Source organism: Oncorhynchus gorbuscha, linkage group LG05 (assembly GCF_021184085.1).
Source record: "Oncorhynchus gorbuscha isolate QuinsamMale2020 ecotype Even-year linkage group LG05, OgorEven_v1.0, whole genome shotgun sequence".
Taxonomy (NCBI): domain Eukaryota; kingdom Metazoa; phylum Chordata; class Actinopteri; order Salmoniformes; family Salmonidae; genus Oncorhynchus; species Oncorhynchus gorbuscha.
The window spans coordinates 39,634,557-39,657,328 of record NC_060177.1 but is presented as its reverse complement, the minus strand read 5'-3'; the positions used below and the strand labels follow the sequence as shown (position 1 = coordinate 39,657,328).

General features: G+C 44.6%; 1 protein-coding gene across 2 annotated transcripts in view; it reads left to right on the top strand.

The window, feature by feature from the left end:
* Positions 1 to 22,772, top strand: part of LOC124035930 (protein kinase C-binding protein NELL1-like) — a 467,070-nt gene that overhangs the window by 154,714 nt on the left and 289,584 nt on the right. For both annotated transcript variants that reach the window (XM_046349864.1, XM_046349863.1), the window contains exon 5: positions 15,941 to 16,037. In XM_046349864.1, the coding sequence (XP_046205820.1) occupies positions 15,941 to 16,037 (97 nt within the window). The remainder of the gene's footprint in view (positions 1 to 15,940; positions 16,038 to 22,772) is intronic.

Here is a 22,772-nt window from a genome sequence, read left to right as displayed (position 1 = left end):
TCTAATCAGGGGAAAGGATCGGGAACAGGTGTGGGAAGACTAAATGATGATTAGGGGAATAGGAACAGCTGGGAGCAGGAACGGAACGATAGAGAGAAGAGAGAGCGAGAGAGTGAGAGAGGGAGGGGGAGAGAGAGGGATAGAAAGAGGGAAAGAACCAAATAAGACCAGCAGAGGGAAACGAATAGAATGGGGAGCACAGGGACAAGACATGATAATAAATGACAAACATGACAGTACCCCCCACTCACCGAGCGCCTCCTGGCGCACTCGAGGAGGAATCCTGGCGGCAACGGAGGAAATCATCGATGAGTGAACGGTCCAGCACGTCCCGAGACGGAACCCAACTCCTCTCCTCAGGACCGTAACCCTCCCAATCCACTAAGTATTGGAGACCCCGTCCCCGAGAACGCATGTCCATGATCTTATGTACCTTGTAAATAGGTGCGCTCTCGACAAGGACGGGAGGGGGGAGGGAAGACGAACGGGGGTGCGAAGAAAGGGCTTAACACAGGAGACATGGAAGACAGGATGGACGCGACGAAGATGTCGCGGAAGAAGCAGTCGCACAGCGACAGGATTGACGACCTGGGAGACACGGAACGGACCAATGAACCGCGGAGTCAACTTAGGAGAAGCTGTCGTAAGAGGAAGGTTGCGAGTGGAAAGCCACACTCTCTGGCCGCAACAATACCTTGGACTCTTAATCCTGCGTTTATTGGCGGCTCTCACAGTCTTCCCCGCAGACAAAGGCAGACCGGTAATGAAGTCTAAGGCGATGTGAGACCATGGTCGAGAAGGAATGGGGAGCGGTCTGAGACGACCGGCAGGAGGAGAGTTACCCGACTTAGTCTGCGCGCAGTCCGAACAAGCAGCCACGAAACGGCGCGTGTCACGCTCCTGAGTCGGCCACCAAAAGCGCTGGCGAATAGACGCAAGAGTGCCTCGAACACCGGGATGACCAGCTAACTTGGCAGAGTGAGCCCACTGAAGAACAGCCAGACGAGTGGAAACAGGAACGAAAAGGAGGTTACTAGGACAAGCGCGCGGCGACGCAGTGTGCGTGAGTGCTTGCTTAACCTGTCTTTCAATTCCCCAGACTGTTAACCCGACAACACGCCCATAAGGAAGAATCCCCTCGGGATCAGTAGAAGCCACAGAAGAACTAAACAGACGGGATAAGGCATCAGGCTTGGTGTTCTTGCTACCCGGACGGTAAGAAATCACAAACTCGAAACGAGCTAAAAACAACGCCCAACGAGCTTGACGGGCATTAAGTCGTTTGGCAGAACGGATGTACTCAAGGTTCTTATGGTCTGTCCAAACGACAAAAGGAACGGTCGCCCCCTCCAACCACTGTCGCCATTCGCCTAGGGCTAAGCGGATGGCGAGCAGTTCACGGTTACCCACATCATAGTTGCGCTCAGATGGCGACAGGCGATGAGAAAAATAAGCGCAAGGATGAACCTTATCGTCAGACTGGAAGCGCTGGGATAGAATGGCTCCCACGCCTACCTCTGAAGCGTCAACCTCGACAATGAATTGTCTAGTGACGTCAGGAGTAACGAGGATAGGAGCGGACGTAAAACGTTCTTTTAGAAGATCAAAAGCTCCCTGGGCGGAACCGGACCACTTAAAACACGTCTTGACAGAAGTAAGAGCTGTGAGAGGGGCAGCAACTTGACCGAAATTACGAATGAAACGCCGATAGAAATTAGCGAAACCTAAAAAGCGCTGCAACTCGACACGTGACCTTGGAACGGGCCAATCACTGACAGCTTGGACCTTAGCGGAATCCATCTGAATGCCTTCAGCGGAAATAACGGAACCGAGAAAAGTAACGGAGGAGACATGAAAAGAGCACTTCTCAGCCTTTACGTAGAGACAATTCTCTAAAAGGCGCTGTAGAACACGTCGAACGTGCTGAACATGAATCTCGAGTGACGGAGAAAAATCAGGATATCGTCAAGATAGACAAAAACAAAGATGTTCAGCATGTCTCTCAGAACATCATTAACTAATGCCTGAAAAACAGCTGGCGCATTGGCGAGACCGAACGGCAGAACCCGGTACTCAAAATGCCCTAACGGAGTGTTAAACGCCGTTTTCCACTCGTCCCCCTCTCTGATGCGCACGAGATGGTAAGCGTTACGAAGGTCCAACTTAGTAAAGCACCTGGCTCCCTGCAGAATCTCGAAGGCTGATGACATAAGGGGAAGCGGATAACGATTCTTAACCGTTATGTCATTCAGCCCTCGATAATCCACGCAGGGGCGCAGAGTACCGTCCTTCTTCTTAACAAAAAGAACCCCGCCCCGGCCGGAGAGGAAGAAGGCACTATGGTACCGGCGTCAAGAGACACAGACAAATAATCCTCGAGAGCCTTACGTTCGGGAGCCGACAGAGAGTATAGTCTACCTCGAGGAGGAGTGGTCCCCGGAAGGAGATCAATACTACAATCATACGACCGGTGAGGAGGAAGGGAGTTGGCTCGGGACCGACTGAAGACCGTGCGCAGATCATGATATTCCTCCGGCACTCCTGTCAAATCGCCAGGTTCCTCCTGAGAAGTAGGGACAGAAGAAACGGGAGGGATGGCAGACATTAAACACTTCACATGACAAGAAACGTTCCAGGATAGGATAGAATTACTAGACCAATTAATAGAAGGATTATGACATACTAGCCAGGGATGACCCAAAACAACAGGTGTAAACGGTGAACGGAAAATCAAAAAGAAATAGTCTCACTGTGGTTACCAGATACTGTGAGAGTTAAAGGTAGTGTCTCAAATTTGATACTGGGAAGATGACTACCATCTAAGGCAAACATGGGCGTAGGCTTGTCTAACGGTCTGAAAGGAATGTTATGTTTCCGAACCCATGCTTCGTCCATGAAACAACCCTCAGCCCCAGAGTCAATCAAGGCACTGCATGTAGCACCCGAACCGGTCCAGCGTAGATGGACCGACATAGTAGTACAAGATCTAGATGAAGAGGCCTGAGTAGTAGCGCTCACCAGTAGCCCTCCGCTTACTGATGGGCTCTGGCCTCTTACTGGACATGAATTAACAAAATGTCCAGCAACTCCGCAATAGAGGCACAGGCGGTTGGTGATCCTCCGTTCCCTCTCCTTAGTCGAGATGCGAATCCCTCCCAGCTGCATGGGCTCAGTCTCAAAGCCAGAGGAGGGAGATGGTTGCGATGCGGAGCAGGGAAACACCGTTGATGCGAGCTCTCTTCCACGAGCCCGGTGACGAAGATCTACCCGTCGTTCTATGCGGATGGCGAGAGCAATCAAAGAGTCCACATCTGAAGGAACCTCCCGGGAGAGAATCTCATCCTTAACCACTGCGTGGAGTCCCTCCAGAAAACGAGCGAGCAGCGCCGGCTCGTTCCACTCACTAGAGGCAGCAAGAGTGCGAAACTCAATAGAATAATCCGTTATGGACCGTTCACCTTGGCATAAGGAAGCCAGGGCCCTAGAAGCCTCCCTACCAAAAACTGAACGGTCAAAAACCCGAATCATCTCCTCTTTAAAGTTCTGGAACTTGTTAGAGCAATCAGCCCTTGCCTCCCAGATAGCTGTGCCCCATTCTCGAGCCCGGCCAGTAAGGAGTGAAATGACGTAAGCAACCCGAGCTCTCTCTCTAGAGTATGTGTTGGGTTGGAGAGAGAACACAATCTCACACTGCGTGAGAAAGGAGCGGCACTCAGTGGGCTGCCCGGAGTAGCAAGGTGGGTTATTAACCCTAGGTTCTGGAGGCTCGGCAGGCCAGGAAGTAACAGGTGGCACGAGACGTAGACTCTGGAACTGTCCAGAGAGGTCGGAAACCTGAGCGGCCAGGTTCTCCACGGCATGGCGAGCAGCAGACAATTCCTGCTCGTGTCTGCCGAGCATGGCTCCTTGGATCTTGACGGCAGTGTAACGAGCGTCTGAAGTCGCTGGGTCCATTCCTTGGTCGGTTCCTTCTGTCATGCAGGTGAAAGAGGACCCAAAAGCGACTTAACAGAAACAGAGTTTATTTAAGTCCAAACAGGGAATAACAGAAATCCTCTAGTCTGTAGAGGGGAATAACTGGAGAAGCGGCCACAGACTGCAGGTCGCTTCGGGTAGGCGCAGGCCGTAGTAGACAGAGACACCTGCTCACACGCAGCATCTGATGAAGGCAAAAAAACACGACAGGACAGGGCGATACACAATCACAGCAAAAACACGACAGGACAGGGCGAAACGCAATCACAGCATGGTGAATACTAAACAAGGAACCGACGGGACAGGAACGGAACACAAAGGAATAAATAGGGACTCTAATCAGGGGAAAGGATCGGGAACAGGTGTGGGAAGACTAAATGATGATTAGGGGAATAGGAACAGCTGGGAGCAGGAACGGAACGATAGAGAGAAGAGAGAGCGAGAGAGTGAGAGAGGGAGGGGGAGAGAGAGGGATAGAAAGAGGGAAAGAACCAAATAAGACCAGCAGAGGGAAACGAATAGAATGGGGAGCACAGGGACAAGACATGATAATAAATGACAAACATGACAACAGTGCCTTGCAAACCCCCTTGGCGTTTTAATATTTTGATGCATTACAACCTGTCATTTAGATATATTTTTATTTGGATTTCGTGTAATGGCCATACATAAAACAGTCCAAATTGGTGAAGTGAAATGAAAAGAATGACTTATTTTTAAAAAAAAATCAAAAGAAAAAAAAACGGAAAAGTGGTGCATGCATATGTATTCACCCCCCTTTGCTTTGAAGCCCCTAAATAAGTTCCGGTGTAACCAATTAGCTTCAGAGGTCACATCATTCGTTAAATAAAGTCCACCTGTGTGCACTCAAATTGTCACATGATCTGTCAAATGATCTCAGTATAGATACACCTATTCTGAAAGGCCCCAGAGTCTGCGGCACCACCAAGGAGCTCTACAAACAGGTCAGGAACAAAGTTGTGGAGAAGTACTGATCAGTGTTGTTGTTTTTTTATGTACAAAACTTTGAACATCCCACAGAGCACCATTAAATCCATTATTAGAAAATGGAAAGAATATGACACCACAACAAACCTGCCAAGAGAGGGCCGCTCACCAAAACTCACGGACCAGGCAAGGAGGGCATTAATCAGAGAGTCAACAAGGAGACCAAATATAACCTTGAAGGAGCTGCAAAGCTCAGATACTCCAAGGATCACCATAGCACTCCACAGACCTGGGCTTTACGTAAGAGTGGCCAGAAGAAAATAAGCAAAGATGTTTGGTGTTCGCCAAAAGGCATGTGGGAGACTCCCCAAACATATGGAAGGAACTCTGGTCAGATGAGACTAGAATTGAGCTTTTTTGCCATCAAGGAAAACGCTATGTCTGGCGCAAACCCAACACTTTGCATCACCCCGAGAACATCATCCCCACATTGAAGCATGGAGGTGGCAGCATCATGCTGTGGGGATATTTTTCATCGGCAGGGACTGGGAATCTGGTCAGAATTGAAGGAAGGATGGAATGGCGCTAAATACAGGAAAATTCATCAACCCATCCAACTTTAAGGAGCTGGAGCAGATTTGCCTTGACGAATGGGACAAAAAATCACTGTGACTAGATGTGCCAAGCTTATAGAGACATACCCCAAGAGACTTGAAGCTGTATTTGCTGCAAAATTGGCTCTACAATGTATTGCCTTTGGGAGGGGGAGTGAATAGTTATTCACGATCAAGTTATTTGTTTCTTGTTTGTTTGACATAACAAATATATTCAAAGTGGTAGGCATGTTGTGTAAATCAAATGATACACACCCCCCAAAAATACATTTTAATTCCAGGCAACAAAATACAAAAAATGCCAAGGGGGGTGAATACTTTCGCAAGCCACTGTATTTGACCAAGAAGGATAGTGATGGAGTAATGCATCAGATGAGTTTAATTGTTTTGTTACTTATATAACATTATGAGCAGACTATAAAACGTTTGCAATGCACTGGTTAGCATTTAGTTGGTAATCTATATGTTATTTTAAATGAACACAATAGCGGCCTTTGTGTTCAGTGCCCGTATTACCGAATATACCTTTATGGCACAAGGTCTGTATAAAGTTATGACAATCTGGATACCGCCCAAGCCTACTTACAGGCCCTTTTCCAACAATGCAGAGTTAAGTGTTAGCAGTCTTGTTTAGGGTCCTGTTGGTTCCAGATGAGGTGGACTGGTACTAATTTCTATGTGGTAGCAGAGAGAACAGTATATCGCTTGGGTGGCTTTGAAACATTTTTGTGCCTTCCTCTGACACTGCCTAGTGTAGAGGTCCTGGCAGGCAGGGAGCTCGGCCCCAGTGATGTATTGGGTTGTACTCACCATCCTATGTAGCGTCTTGTGGTTGGGAGCTTTGCAGTTACAGTACCAAGCGGTGATGCAGCCAGTACCAACCATGCTCTCAGTGTTGCAGCTGTATAACTTTTTGAGGAGCTGAGGGCCCTTGCCAAAATAATGTCAGACTCCTGAGAGGGAAGAGATGCTGACGTGCGCCTTTCACAACTGTGTGTGTGGACCATATTAACTCCTTAGTGATGTGGACACCGAGGAACTTGGAGATCTCGACCCATTCCACTACAGTCCCATCGATGTGGATGGGTGCGTCCTTGGCCATCAGTTTCCTGTAATCCACAATCAGTTTATTTGTCTTGCTGATGTTGAGGGAGAGGTTGTTCACCTGGCCAGATCTCTGACCTCCTCCCTATAGGCTGTCTCATCGTCGTGTCATCTGCAAACTTAATGACAGTGCTGGAGTTGTGCACGGATGGATTTTAAAGAACTGATTCAGTCTCTGCTTGTCACCACCAAATGCTCCGTAATATATGGCCCTGTGCTATCCCTACATTTTATTTTTAGACTATTGCAGCTCTGTTGGTTTAACATTTATTGACAATTTTGATACCTTCTTGAAACAAAGCTTGTTTTATAATTTGGGTTGCTGGATCATTTCACAGTATTATAAGGCTGCGTTGAGACAATGACTTAATAATGACCCAAGCCCAACTCAGTTAATCCCTACCATTACTTATTACCTAACTTATGTCCCTCAAACTGCCCTGAATGCCTCTGCTGATAATACAGCTATTGTGTGCAGTAATCATGTGAATATAAACCAAAGTTATACTGTTAGCACTGAGGCGGTGTGCCTTAGTAGGGAAGTCCACTGTGTGCAGCTCACCCTGCACTAACATTAATAACACAAGCATGTCTACTTCTGCTAAGCTTCCCAGTAAAGCAATGATAACAATCAAGCATCCCAGAAAAGTGCTAACAATAGCCCACTTTCACATATGTAGATTAAGAAACAAGGTTCATCAAAGTAACAGATGACATTCTTATTCTGAAACTCACTTAGATAATACCTTTGATGATGCAGTAGTAGCAATACATGGTTATAACATGTATGTTTATATATAGAAGCACATTCCTGTAAAGCTTACAGAGGATCTCATGTTAAATACTGTTAAATACTGTTGTAGTAATATGTGACCGACCGCCTCGATTCAGTCTTATGGAGCAACATTTCAAGGTGTTGCTGTTTATATCCAGAACCACGTTCCTGTAAATATTAGAGAGGATCTCATGTCAAATACTGTTGAAGTAATACAGGTTCACTTCCCTCACCTAAAGCCCATTCTTGTGGGAAGCCCCCTTTTGTAGTTCAAATAGCTGAGCAATCAGCCCGTTACCAACCCTCAGGAAACCTTTGGAAAAAAATGTGTTTGACCAGATACATGCTATTTTACAGTAAACAAACTGACAACATAGCTTTGGATAAAAGCGTCTGCTAAATGGCATATATTATTATTATTATTATTACTTTCAGCACGCTTATAGGGAAGGATATTCAACAAGCATGCACTTACACAAATGACTGATGTTTGGCTGAGAGAAATTGATGATAAAACAATTGTGCTAGCTGTTTTGTTAGACTTCGGTGGGGCTTTTGACATTATTGATAATCGTCTGCTGATGGAAATGGTATGTGTTATGTCTTTACACCCCCTGCTATAATATACCTACAGAGTTGCCTGTCTAACAGAACACGGGGTGTTTTTTAATTGAAGCCTCTCTTTGTGCATCGAGCCAACAGGAATAAACAGCTCTCCGGGAAGAAGAAGGGGTATGTTTCATGATTAACGACTCAAGGTGTAATTGTAACAACATACAGGAACTCAAGTCCTTTTGTTCACCTGACCTAGAATTCCTCGCAATCCAATGTCGACCATATTATCTCCCAAGGGAATCCTCCTCAGTTATTGTCACAGCCATTTATATACACCCTCAAGCCGATACCATGACAGTCCTTAAGGAACTTCACTGGACTATTTGCTGGAAAACATATATCCTGAGACCAAGGCTACCTAAATTCTATCAGCATATTGACTGTAGCACTCGTGCTGGAAAAAACTGGATCACTGCCACTCTAACTTCCATGATGCATACAAGGCCCTCCCCCGCCCTCCTTTTTCGTCAAATCTGACCACGACACCATTTTGCTCCTCCATTCCTATAGGTAGACACTCAAACAGGATGTACCCATGCTAAAGACTATTCAATGCTGGTCTGACCAATCGGAATTCATGCTTCAAGATTGTTTTGATCACACGGACTGGGACAGAGAATAATATCGACGAAAACACTGATTCCGGCGACGACAGAGATGGCCACCTCGCTTCGCGTTTCTAGGAAACTATGCAGTATTTTGTTTTTTTACGTGTTATTTCTTACATTGGTACCCCAGGTAATCTTAGGTTTCATTACATACAATCGGGATGAACTGCTGAATATAAGAGCAACATCAAATCACCATCAGTACGACCAGGAATATGACTTTCCCGAAGCCGATCCTGTGTTCTGGCCAGGACAACGGAATGGATCCCAGCCTGCGACCCAAAACAACGACGTCGTAAAAGAGGGAAAATAAGCGGTCTTCTGGTTAGGCTCCGGAGATGGGCACATTGCGCACCACTCCCTAGCATACTAATCGCCAATGTCCAGTCTCTTGACAACAAGGTTGATGAAATCCAAGCAAGGGTAGCATTCCAGAGGGACATCAGAGACTGTAACGTTCTTTGTTTCTCGGTGCAGCCAGCTGGTTTCACACCACATCTTTCTGGTATGCCTTATGATTAACGAGACGTGGTGTGATCACAACAACATACAGGAACTCAAGTCTTTCTGTACACCTGATTTAGAATTCCTCACAATCAAATGTCGACCGCATTATCTACCAAGGGAATTATCTTCGATTATAATCAAGAAGTATATATTCCCACCCCATGCAGACACATCGATGGCCCTGAACAAACTTTATTTGACACTTTGCAAACTGGAAACCACATATCCTGAGGCTGCATTCATTGTAGCTGGGGATTTTAACAAGGCTAATCTGAAAACAAGACTCCCTAAATTTTATCAGCACATCGTTCGCGCAACCAGGGCTGGTAAAACCTTGAATCATGGCTATTCTAACTTCCGCGATGCAAATAAGGCCCTTCCCAGCCCTCCTTTCGGAAAAGCTGACCACCACTCCATTTTGTTGCTCCCTGCCTACAGACAGAAACTAAAACAAGAAGCTCCCGCGTTCAGGTCTGTTCAACGCTGGTCCGACCAATCTGATTCCATGCTTCAAGACTGCTTCGGTCACGTGGACTGGGATATGTTTCGCATCGCGTCAAACAACAACATTGACGAATATGCTGATTTGGTGAGCGAGTTCATTAGAAAGTGCATTGAAGATGTCGTTCCCATAGCAACGATTAAAACATTCCCAAAGCAGAAACCGTGGATTGATGGCAGCATTCGCGTGAAACTGAAAGCGCAAACCACTGCTTTTAACCAGGGAAAGGTGACCGGAAACATGATACAATACAAACAGTGTAGCTATTCCCTCCGCAAGCCAATCAAACAAGCTAAGCGTCAGTATAGAGACAAAGTAGAGTCACAATTCAACGGCTCAAACACAAGAGGTATGTGGCAGGGTCTACAGTCAATCACGGATTACAAAAAGAAAACAAGCCCCGTCTCGGACCAGGATGTTTTGCTCCCAGGCAGACTAAATAACTTTTTTGCCCACTTGAGGACAATAATGTTCATCGACTACAGCTCAGCATTTAACACCATAGTACCCTCCAAATTCATCATCAAGCTTGGGTCTCGACCCCGCCCTGTGCAATTGGTTAATGTACTTCCTGACGGGCCGCCCCCAGGTGGTGAGGGTAGGTAACAACATCCCCACCCCGCTGATCCTCAACACTGGGGCCCCACAAGGGTGCGTTCTGAGCCCTCTCCAGTACTCCCTGTTCACCCACGAATGCGTGGCCATGCACGCCTCCAACTCAATCATCAAGTTTGTGGACGACACTACAGTGGTAGGCATGTTTACCAACAATGACGAGATGGCCTACAGGGAGGAGGTGAGGGCCCTTCGGAGTGTGGTGTCAGGTAAATAACCTCACACAACGTCAACAAAACAAAGGAGATGATTGTGGACTTCAGGAAACAGCAGAGGGAGCACTCCCCTATCCACATCGATGGGACAGTAGTGGAGAGGGTAGTTAGTTTTAAGTTCCTCGGTGTACACATCACGGACAAACTGAATTGGTCCACCCACACAGACAGCGTCGTGAAGAAGGCGCAGCAGTGCCTCTTCAACCTCAGGAGGCTGAAGAAAATCGCCTTGTCACCAAAAGCACTCACAAATTTCTACAGATGCACAATCGAGAGCATCCTGTCGGGCTGTATCACCGCCTGGTACAGCAACTGCTCTGCCCACAACCGCAAGGCTCTCCAGAGGGTAGTGAGGTCTGCACAATGCATCACCGGGGGCATACTACCTGCCCTCCAGGACACCTACACCACCCGATGTGACAGGAAGGCCATAAAGATCATCAAGGACAACAACCACCCGAGCCACTGCCTGTTCACCCCGCTATCATCCAGAAGGCGAGGTCGGTACAGGTGCATCAAAGCAGGGACCGAGAGACTGAAAAACAGCTTCTATCTCATGGCCATAACACTGTTAAACAGCCACCACTAACATTGAGTGGCTGCTGCCAACACACTGACTCAACTCCAGCCACTTTAATAATGGAAATTGTTGGAAATGTATGTAAAATATATCACTAGCCACTTTAAACAATGCTACTTAATATAATGTTAATATACCCTACATTACTCTCATATGTAGATGTATATACTGTACTCTATATCATCTACTGCATCTTTATGTAATACATGTATCACTAACCACTTTAAACTATGCCACTTTTGTTTACATACCCTACAATACTCATCTCATATGTATATACTGTCACTCGATACCATCTACTGCATCTTGCCTATGCCGTTCTGTACCATCACTCATTCATATATCTTTATGTACATATTCTTTATCCCTTTACACTTGTGTGTATAAGGCAGTAGTTTTGGAATTGTTAGGTTAGATTACACGTTGGTTATTACTGCATTGTCGGAACTAGAAGCACAAGCATTAGCCTACACTCGCAATAACCTCTTGCGACGAGCAAACCCGTATCCGGGAGCGTAATCATAGCCTCAAACGCATTAACATAACGCAGCGGCCATAAATGCATAAATGCGCAAAAAATCGCAAGAAATCGCAAATGAAATGAAATAAATATATTCAAACACAAGCTTAGCCTTTTGTTAACAACCCTGTCATCTCAGATTTTCAAAATATGCGTTACAGCCAACGCTAGACAAGCATTTGTGTAAGTTTATCATGGCATAATGCTATGTTACTCTGCTGGCAGCAGGCAACATTTTCACGAAAATAAGAAAAGCAACCAAATTAAATAATTTACCTTTGAATAACATCAGATGCTTTCACTCAGGACACTCCCAGTTAGATAGCAAATGTTCCTTTTTTCCAAAAATATTATTTTTGTATGCAAAATAGCTCCCGTTTCTTCATCCTTGGCTGAGAAATCGACCGGAAAATGCTGCAACTATAACGCCAAACTTTTTTCAAAATTTGCTCCATAATATCGATAGAAACACGGCAAACGTTGTTTAGGATTCACCCTGAAGGTGTTTGTAACATATATATTCAATAATATATCTGTCGAGGCAATTGGTTTCTCATAAGAAGCGATTGGAAAAATGGCTACCTCAGTATTTTACGCAAGATTTTCTGTGGGAGACACCATGCTATATATGGTCCCTTACAGCCATTCTTCAATGGAAATGCCTGAAAAGACGTCACAATGCTGTAGACACCTTGGGGAAAACGTAAGCTCATTCGTAGCTCATTCACAGCCATATAAGGAGTCATTGGCATGAGGCGGTTTCAAAAAATGTGGCACTTCCTGGTTGGATTTTTATCTGGATTTCGCCTGTAACATCAGTTCTGTGGCACTCAGAGACAATATCTTTGCAGTTTTGGAAACGTCAGAGTGTTTTCTTTCCAAAGCTGTGAATTATATGCATAGTCGAGCATCTTTTCGTGACAAAATATCTTGTTTAAAACTGTAATGTTTTTCATCCAACATTTTTAATAGCGTCCCCTAATGCATAACTAATCATCTGCTAACCATGTGTATGTGACAAATACATTTGATTTGATTTTTGATTTGATTGTATTTGGAGTTTATAAGGAAGTGTATTGGAGATGTTGTACCTACTGTGACTATTAAAACCTACCCTAACCAGAAACTGTGGATAGATGGCTGCATTTGCGCAAAACTGAAAGTGCGAACCACCACATTTAACCATGGAAAAGTGACTGGGAAAATGGCCAAATGCAAACAGTGTAGTCATTCCCTCCTCAAGGCAATAAAACAATCTAAACGTCAGTGTAGTGACAAAGTGGAGTCACAATTCAACAGACACAAGACGTATATGGCAGGGTCTAAGAGACAATCACAAACTACAACAGGAAAACCAGCCATGTCACCGACACCGACGTCTTGCTTCCAGACAAACTGAACATCTTCTTTGCCCGCTTTGAGGATAATACAGTGCTACCGAAGCGGCCCGCTACCAAGGACTGTGAGCTCTCCTTCTCCGTGGCCGACATGAGTAAGACATTTAAATGTGTTAACCCTCGCAGGGCTGCTGGCCCAGACGGCATCCCTAGCTGTGTCCTCAGAGCATGCGCAAACCAGCTGGCTGGTGTGTTGATGGACATATTCAATCTCTCCCTATTGCTTTCCCCACATGCTTCAAGATGGCCACCATTGTTCAGCTACCCAAGAAGGCAAAGATAACTGAACTAAATTACTATCACCCCGTAGCACTCACTTCTGTCATCATGAAGTGTTTTGAGAGACTAGTCAAGGATCATATCACCTTCACCTTACGTGTCACAGTAGACCCACTTCACTAGGCCATCACACTGCACACTGCCCTATCCCATCTGGACAAGAGGAATACCTGTGTAAGAACGCTGTTCATTGACTATAGCTCAGCAATCAACACTATAGTACCCTCCAAGCTCATCATAAGCTTGAGGCCCTGAGTCTCATCCCTGCCCTGTGCAATTGGGTCCTGGACTTCCTGATGGGCCCCCCAGGTGGTGAGGGTAGGAAACAACATCTCCACTTCACTGATCCTCAACACTGGGGCCCCACAAGGGAGCGTTCTCAGCCCTCTCCTGTATTCCCTGTTCACCCATGACTGCATGGCCATGAACGCCTCCAACTCATTCATCAAGTTTGCAGATGACACAACAGTAGTAGGCTTGATTACCAACAACAACGAGACAGCTTACAGGGAGGACATGAGGGCACTCGGAGTGTGGTGTCAGGTAAACACTCAACATCAATAAAACAAAGGAGATGATCGTGGACTTCAGGAAACAGTAGAAGGAGCACCCCCCTATCCACATCAATGAGACAGCAGTGGAGAAGTTGGAAGGTTTTAAGTTCTTTGGCCTACAAATCATGGACAAACTGAAATGGTCCACCCTCAGGAGGCTGAAGAAACGTGGCTTGTCACCTAAAACCTTCACAAAATATTATCACCGCCTGGTACGGCAACTGCAAGGCTCTCCAGAGGGTGGTGCGGTTTGCACAATGCATCTCCGGGGCAAACTACCTGCCATCCATGACACCTACAGCACCCGATGTCACCGGAAGGCCAAAAAGATCATCAAGGACAACAACCACCTGAGGCACTGCCTGTTCACCCCGCTACCATCCAGAAGGAGAGGTCAGTACAGGTGCATCAAAGCTGGGACAGAGAGATTGAAAAACAGCTTTTATCTGAAGGCCATCAGACTATTTAACAGCCATCACTAACACATTGAGGCTGCTGTCTACATACAGACTTGAAATCATTGGCCACTTCAAAAAAATGGATGACTTGTCACATTAATAATGCCACTTTAATAATGTTTACATATCTTGCCTTACTCAATTCATACGTATGCATATACTGTATTTCATACCATCTATTGCATCTTGCCTATGCCTCTCTGTCATTGCTCATCCACTCATCCTCGTCGGATCTAGAAGCACAAGCAATTCGCTACAATTGTAATAACATCTGCTAACCACGTGTGAGGCTACGCCTGTTTTGTTCATCTGATTTGTCTTATTATTCAAAATTATATTTCTGCACCTGCCTTCTGACTCACTGCGTATACTTCATAGAATACTGCCTCAGTAATTATGGAATTTTCAGAATAAAACGTCTCTGACTGTTGGTGAACAGGGATACCTACTCCGCCAACACCACGATCAGCTGGTTCAACTGTGTGCCACTACAGAAGGCGTCCTCCGCCTCCTCCACCGTCTCGATGCGTCTTTCAGCCATTTCAGCAGTCCCAAAAGCCTACCCAGCATTCTGCCCAGGGAGGCGATGCCCGATTGTTCCTCCCGGACAAGTATGATGGGACCCCATCAAAATGCCGTCGCTTCCTACTCCAGTGCTCCCTCTATTTTGCCCATCAGACGGGAATCCCCACCACCGAGAAGTCCAAGGTTGCCACAACCATTTCCATGCTGATCAGAAAGGTGTTTGAGATGGGTTCCTACGAGAGGTTCATGACTCTGTTAAGGGCGGTTTCTGACTATCTACCAGAGGGCAAGAGATTGGCTATTGACCTGGGCACACACGTCCCTCACCGCTGGGCACCAAGGTAACCCCCGCACAATTCAATCAATCTCCGATAAGTACGAGGGTTCCACCTTGGCGCAGGATGTCACCCGCTATGCCAACACCTGTTCAATATGTGCCCAAACCAAATCTCCCTGAGATGCTCCAGCAGGGAAACGTCACTTATCTCCCTCCATTTGATGGTTTCACCGGACAGATTCTCTAAATCTTGCCATTTTATCCCTCTCTCTGGTCATCGCTCTCCAGGTAGCTGAGCCACTGTGGCATACAGGTCGGATGAACAGGAGCTCGAGATGTTTTCAACTATGATACACCAGGATTTGTTGATGAGGAAACATACCTCTCCCCCTATTCTGACCAGAGACCTCCTTTCTTCCATACCGAAAATGTAAAAGCTGTCTGGTTGAATAGCAGAGTTGAGTGTTTCGTCCGTAAGCCATGTCTCTGTAAGAAAAACACACAGTAAAATACCCTTTGTGATCTCAGAGCGATTGAAGCCTTTCTCTCAGTTCTCAAAGTTTATTTTCCAGTGATTGGACATTAGCCACCAGGACACAAGAAAGAGGATGCCGTGTCGCCCGTCTTTTCAGCCTAGCTTGGAGTCCCCCTTTCCTTCCTCTTCTTCATCGTTGGCGTAATTATTGCAAACATTCTGAGCAAACAAAGTCATTTAACGCAAAAATATCCATAAAAAAGCAGTCGGGCAGGAATCTGCAAGACACATTCCCTCCTCAGCGTTGAAGTGTGTGTGTGTGTGTGTGTGTGTGTGTGTGTGTGTGAGAGATTTCAGAATCTGACATTCTATCTGTTGATTGTTTGTTTGCTGGCAGGATTTACGAGCGAGTGATAGATCCACCTCAGATGGATCTGACCCTGGGCAGTGGAGTGTGGCTGGGTCAGCATAGCCACAAGCACGGCTTCTTCAAGGTAAAACAAACCTTTCACCACCATATACACAATCACTGTAACCATATAATAAGCATGCATGGCTTCAAGGTAACACAGTCTTCACTATCTTGTCATTCTTCACTATCTTGTCATTCTATGGACGGCAGTACCATGCTTTCTCTCTGAAAATATGATTTTACTAGACTTACCTAGAGTTAAGAACAAATAGTACTTGCTCACTAGCCAAATGTGTCCTTTGTAGCATGGTCATCTAGTGATTATCAGGTAAAACTGCCCTACCGTTACTACACATCTATGCTCGTAAAACATCCCTGGCGTGACGCTTTGATATCTGTGTAAGTCTCTCTAGCACAAGGTACACTTTTATCAATATATTCACACGTATGTATTCCCCCAAAATGAACTGAGAATTAGCTTCTAATGTGGCTACCATAAAAAACTACAAATGCCATGATGATCTGGATGAGACTGCCAAATCGAGGCAAAGGTAAGAATCTCTGGATGAACTATCTAATGTTAGCTAAATGAAGTAATGAATAAAAGAGCAATATTTATTTAAATGGACAATTATGTGAACTGTCTTGTGCAGATTTTTAATTGACACAATACCTGTTAGCAAAGGTATCAGCTAGAGATGACATGCAGGAGCTTGCGAGGATTTGTAGTTTTGCATGATGTCTACTTTGATGCTAATTAGCACTTTCGAATTTGAGAGTAGAACTAGTCAAATATATTGATAAAAATCACTTTGTCCAAGAGAGATTTACATGGTTATCAAAACTTCACACCGAGGTAAGTTTACACGAAACGCAGCCCTTACTTTAACGGAAAAGATTAAAGGTGGAAAAACGGCCGCTAAGTTTGACCACTAAGTTGTATGGGTATCATGACACCTCCACTGTTGGGCTCTATTTATCACCATCAGTAACAACACCATGATATGGTAAGACTCTACATACTGAAACCTCAACATAGCTTTATTACTGAGAGAGTGGTAGGGAGAAAGAAGGGGAGTGGGGACAGAAAGAGAAAAATAGGGAGGCGTAGAGAGGTGGAGAGAGATCAACTGACCGATATTCCTACATCTTACACCCGCTCGCTGAGCAGTCGATGACCTCTTTTCTATCTTCATTTCATCTCATGTATTGATCATCAATACAGGGTAGATCCTGAATAGATTATCCCATGCCTCCCAGGCCACCCACAGCCTCAGTACCTGCACTAATTTGGGACACAACCAGTGTCATCTTCTATTATCCACAGCATCTGTAGTACTCTTAACGTGTAGTATGCTCTCTCCACCTGTATGATAATTACTGGGCCCAGGCAAAGCATCAAGAACTCCTATTCTCTTTCTCTAAGGAAGAAAAAGATATGTGTTTAAAGACTGCTCTATATCATCTTGGAAAAATATATTCAGGCAGTTGAAGCGGCAGCTGTCTAGCTCCAGTCTAAGGTGCAGCAGCGTTTAAGTTAGAGTTGATGGGAAGAAAGAGCTGAGACAGATGGCCAAGAAAACTAGAATCATTCTAGGTGTGACTGTGGATGAGGGATGAGGGGATTTGTTTTGCTGTGTTCAGGATTGATTTGGTGCAGGAAATGTGCAGGAAATTCAATCACACCTAGAGTACCAGTCAAAAGTTTGGACACACCTACTCATTCAAGGGTTTTTCTTTATTTTTTAATATTTTCTACATTGCAGATTAATAGTGAAGATGTCAAAACTATGAAAAAACATATGGAATAATGTAGTAACCAAAAAAGTATTAAACAAATGATTTTATATTTGAGATTCTTCAAAGTAGTCAACCTCTGCCTTGATGACAGCTTTGCACACTCTTGGCTTTCTCTCAACCAGCTTCATGAGGTGGTCACCTGGAATCACTGTATTAACAAGTGTGCATTGTTAAAAGTTAATTTGTGGAATTTCTTTCCTTTTAAATGCATTTGAGACAGTTGTGTTGTGTTATGACATGGTAGGGGGGTATACAGAAGAAATGCTCTATTTCCATATTATGACAAGAATAGCTCAAAGAGAAATGACAGTTGATCATTACTTTAAGGCATGAAGATCAGTCAATCAGGAACATTTCTAGAATTTTGAAAGTTTCTTCAAGTGCAGTTGCAAAAACCATCAAGCGCTATGATGAAATTACCTCACATGAGGACCACCACAGTAATGGAAGACCCAGACTTACCTCTGCTACAAGGTTAAGTTCGTTAGAGTTACCAGCCTCAGAAATTGCAGCCTAAATAAATGCTTCAGAGTTTAACCTCTTGAACCTATGGGGGCGCTATTTCATTATTACGATAAAAAAACTTGCCCGTTTTAAGCGCAATATTTTGTCACAAAAAGATGCTCGACTATGCATATAATTGACAGCTTTGGAAAGAAAACACTCTGACGTTTCCAAAACTGCAAAGATATTATCTGTGAGTGCCACAGAACTGATGCTCCAGGCGAAACCAAGATGAAACTTCAAACAGGAAATGAGCAGAATTTTTGAGGCTCTGTTTTCCATTGTCTCCTTATATGGCTGTGAATGCGCCAGGAATGAGCCTGCCCTTTCTGTCGTTTCCCCAAGGTGTCTGCAGCAATGTGACATATTTGTAGGCATATCATTGGAAGATTGGCCATAAGAGACTACATTTACCAGGTGTCCGCCCGGTGTCCTTTGTCTAAATTGGTGCATAATCTTCAGCTGCAGGCATTTTCCCATGGTATTCAGAGGAGAGAGGAGACTTCCACGAATGATATATCATCGAAGAGATATGTGAAAAACACCTTGAGGATTGATTCTAAACAACATTTGCCATGTTTCAGTCGATATTATGGAGTTAATTTGGAAAAAAGTCTGGCGTTTTGAAGACTGGATTTTCGGGTTTTTTTGGTAGCCAAATGTGATGTACCAAACGGAGCGATTTCTCCTATACAAAGAATCTTTTTGGACAAACTGAACATTTTATATCTAACTGAGAGTCTCCTCATTGAAAACATCCGAAGTTCTTCAAAGGTAAATGATTTCATTTGAATGCTTTTCTGGTTTTTCTGAAACTGTTAACTGCTGAATGCTAATGCTAAATGCTACGCTAGCTATCAATACTGATCACAAATGCTTGTTTTGCTATGGTTGAGAAGCATATTTTGAAAATCTGAGATGACAGTGTTGTTAACAAAAGGCTAAGTTTGAGAGCTAGCAGATTTATTTAATTTAATTTGCTATTTTCATGAATAGTCATTATCCCGGATTCGGGATGGCCCGACGCAAGAAGTTAAGTAACAGACACATCTCAATATCAACTGTTTAGAGGAGACTGTGTGAATCAGGCCCTCATGTTCAAACTGCTGCAAAGAAACCACTACTAAAGGACACCAATAAGAAAATACTTGCTTGGGCCAAGAAACATGAGCAATGGACAATAGACCTGAGGAATTCTGTCCTTTGGTCTGATGATTACAAATTTGAAATGTGTGGTTCCAACCGCTTTGTGGGTCACAGAGTAGGTAAATGGATGATCTCTGTGTGATTCCCACCGTGAAGCATGGTGTAGGAGGTGTGATGGTGTGGGAGTGCTTTGCTGGTGACACTTCAGTTATTTATTTAGAATTCTTGGCAAACTTAACCAGCATGGCTACCACAGCATTCTGCAGCGATATGCCATCCCATCTCTTTTGCCCTTAATGGGACTATAATTTGTCTTTCAATAGGACCCAACACACCTCCAGGCGGTGTAAGGGCTATTTGACCAAGAAGGAGAGTGATGGATTGCTGCATCAGATGACCTGGTCTCCACAATCACCTGACCTCAACCTAATTGAGATGGTTTGGGATGAGTTGGACCGCAGCGTGAAGGAAAAGCAGCCAACAAGTGCTCAGCATATGTGGGAACTCCTTCAAGACTGTTGGAAAATCATTCCTCATGAAGCTGGTTGAGAGAATGCCAAGAGTGTGCAAAGCTGTCTTCAAGGCAAAGGGTGGCTACTTTGAAGAATCAAATTATAAAATAGATATATTGTATTTGTTTAACACTTTTTTGGTTACTACATGATTCCATATGTGCTATTTCATAGTTTTGATGTCTTCACTATTATTCTACAATGTAAATATAGTAAAACAAAGAAAAACCCTTGAATGAGTGGGTTTGTCCAAACTTTTGACTGGTACTGTATTTATTTATTACAACCACTTATAGCATAAGTTGTGAATATCTTTTTTTAAAGCATAAAGGCCAAATTATGCAGTCTTAATCCATTACCCACGTTGTCTCTAAAATCAAATAGTTGGATTTACTTTAAAAAAGTAAGAACAAAGATTTCTACAATGTCTACAATTTGCAGTGTACAAAACAGATTTAGGTTAAAAAAACTTGTCAGCATTTGCAGTGTAGAGAGGGTTACAATAATGTTATCTTGGAGTAGTTCTCTATATGATCAGATACTGTATCTAAACCATAGCCATAAGGCAGTTCCGGAAAATGCCAGATTGACTGATTTTTAGCCCATTGGGATTGTCTAAAATGTGGTTTGACCACAGAATTATCATTATTTGACTGATAATGGGGGCCTCAAGAAATAGAAAATTTGACATTGTGTTAAGAAGTGCCCAGAACGATGTCTAGTCCCTGTCCATCCCTGAATGAAATACTTATTAAAACATTCCAAATGTTTATCTGAGAGATGAAGCGAGGCTGTTATTGTTGTGGTTGTTAAGGGTAACTGAAGCCTCAGGTAGCCTGGGGAGCTGTGACACTTCTCCAGTTGTTCTTCTGCCCTCTTCTGTAGTTGTTTTCCTCTGCCATTCTCTTCATTATCTCCTCTCCTGTGCTGCCATTCTCTACATTTTCTTCTCTGCTGCCATTCTCTATAGTCTCCTCCAGCAGGAGATATGGTAAGAAATGTAGAGAGAGCAAGATACTAATTGAGAGAGGCTAGAAAGATATACAAAGAGAGAGGATATTTTAGTGAGAGGTAGAGGGTGCGAGATAAATTAAGTGAGCAAGAGATAAAAATTGGGAGAACACGAGAAATTGAGAGAGATCAAGGTGAATAAATACAGAACGGTGTGATAGAGAAAGACGATACCAGGTGAATAGACTAGTGGTAGTTTCTTCCATCAAGGGGAGTAGAGTGGCTCGGTGAGGGTGAGATAATGACTTTAAATAAACATGTTGCATCCCAAATGGCATCCTATTCCCTGCATAGTGCACTACGTAGGGAATAGGATTCCATTAGGGATATGCATCCAGAGGCTATGCTTCTCCACACCATTATCACTAGCTGAGAGAAAGAGGGAGAGATTCAGATTTAGATTTAATATTTAGTGTTTAATATTCACTTAAAAAAAAGTTACAATCTTACGCTTCGAGCTCCAACATACTGGACTAAGTGAAATAATATGATGAAAATGGTAACAAAAAACAACTGAAATAGAAATAAACACTGCAAGAAAAGAAATGTCCTCTCACTGTCAACTGCGTTTATTTTCAGCAAACTTAACGTGTAAATATTTGTATTAACATAACAAGATTCAACAACCGATACATAAACTGAACAAGTTCCACAGACATGTGACTAACAGAAATTTAATAATGTGTCCCTGAACAAAGGGGGGGGGGTCAAAATCAAAAGTAACAGTGTGGCCACCAGCTGCATTAAGTACTGCAGTGCATCTCCTCCTCATGGACTGCACCAGATTTCCCAGTTATTGCTGTGAGATATTACCCAAATCTTCCACCAAGGCACCTGCAAGTTCCTGGACATTTCTGGGGGGAATGGCCCTAGCCCTCGCCCTCCGATCCAACAGGTCCCAGACTTGCTCAATGGGATTGAGATCTACGCTGGCCATGGCAGAACATTCCTGTCTTGCAGGAAATCATGCAAAGAACGAGCAGTATGGCTGGTGGCATTGCCATGCTGTAGGGTCATTCCAGGGTGAGCATGTAGGATGGGTACCACATGAGGGAGAAGGATGTCTTCCCTGTAAAGCACAGCGTTGAGATTGTCTGCAATGGCAACTAGCACAGTCTGATGATGCTGTGACACACCGCCTCAGACCATGACAGTCCACCTCCAAATCGATCCCGCTCCAGAGTTACAGGCCTCGGTGTAACGCTCATTCCTTCGCGAATCCGACCATCACCCCTGGTGAGACAAAACCGCATCGAGTCAGTGGAGAGCACTGTTTGCCAGTCCTGTCTGGTCCAGCGACGGTGGGTTTGTGCCCATAGACAACGTTGTTGCCAGTGATGTAAGGCAGGTCCTCACCAAACATCAGGCCTACAAGCCCTCAGTCCAGGCTCTCTCAGCCTATTGCGGACAGTCTGAGCACTGATGGAGGGATTGTGGGTTCCTGGTGTAACTCGGGCAGTTGCTGTTGCCATCCTGTACCTGTCCCGCAGGTGTGATGTTCAGATGTACCGATCCTAGGCAGGTGTTGTTACACGTGGTCTGCCGCTGTGAGGACGATCTGTTGTCCACCCTGTCTCCATGTAGTGATATCTTAGGCGTCTCACAGTACAGGCATTGCAATTTATTGCCCTGGTCACATCTGCAGTTCTCATGCCTTCTTGCAGCATGCCTAAGGCACGTTCACACAGATGAGCAGAGACCCTGGGCATCTTTATTTTGGTGTTTTCAGAGTCAGTAGAAAGGCCTCTTTAGTGTCCTAAGTTTTCATAACTGTGACCTTAATTGCCTACCGTCTGTAAGCTGTCAGTGTCTTAACAACCATTCCACAGGTGCATGTTCATTAA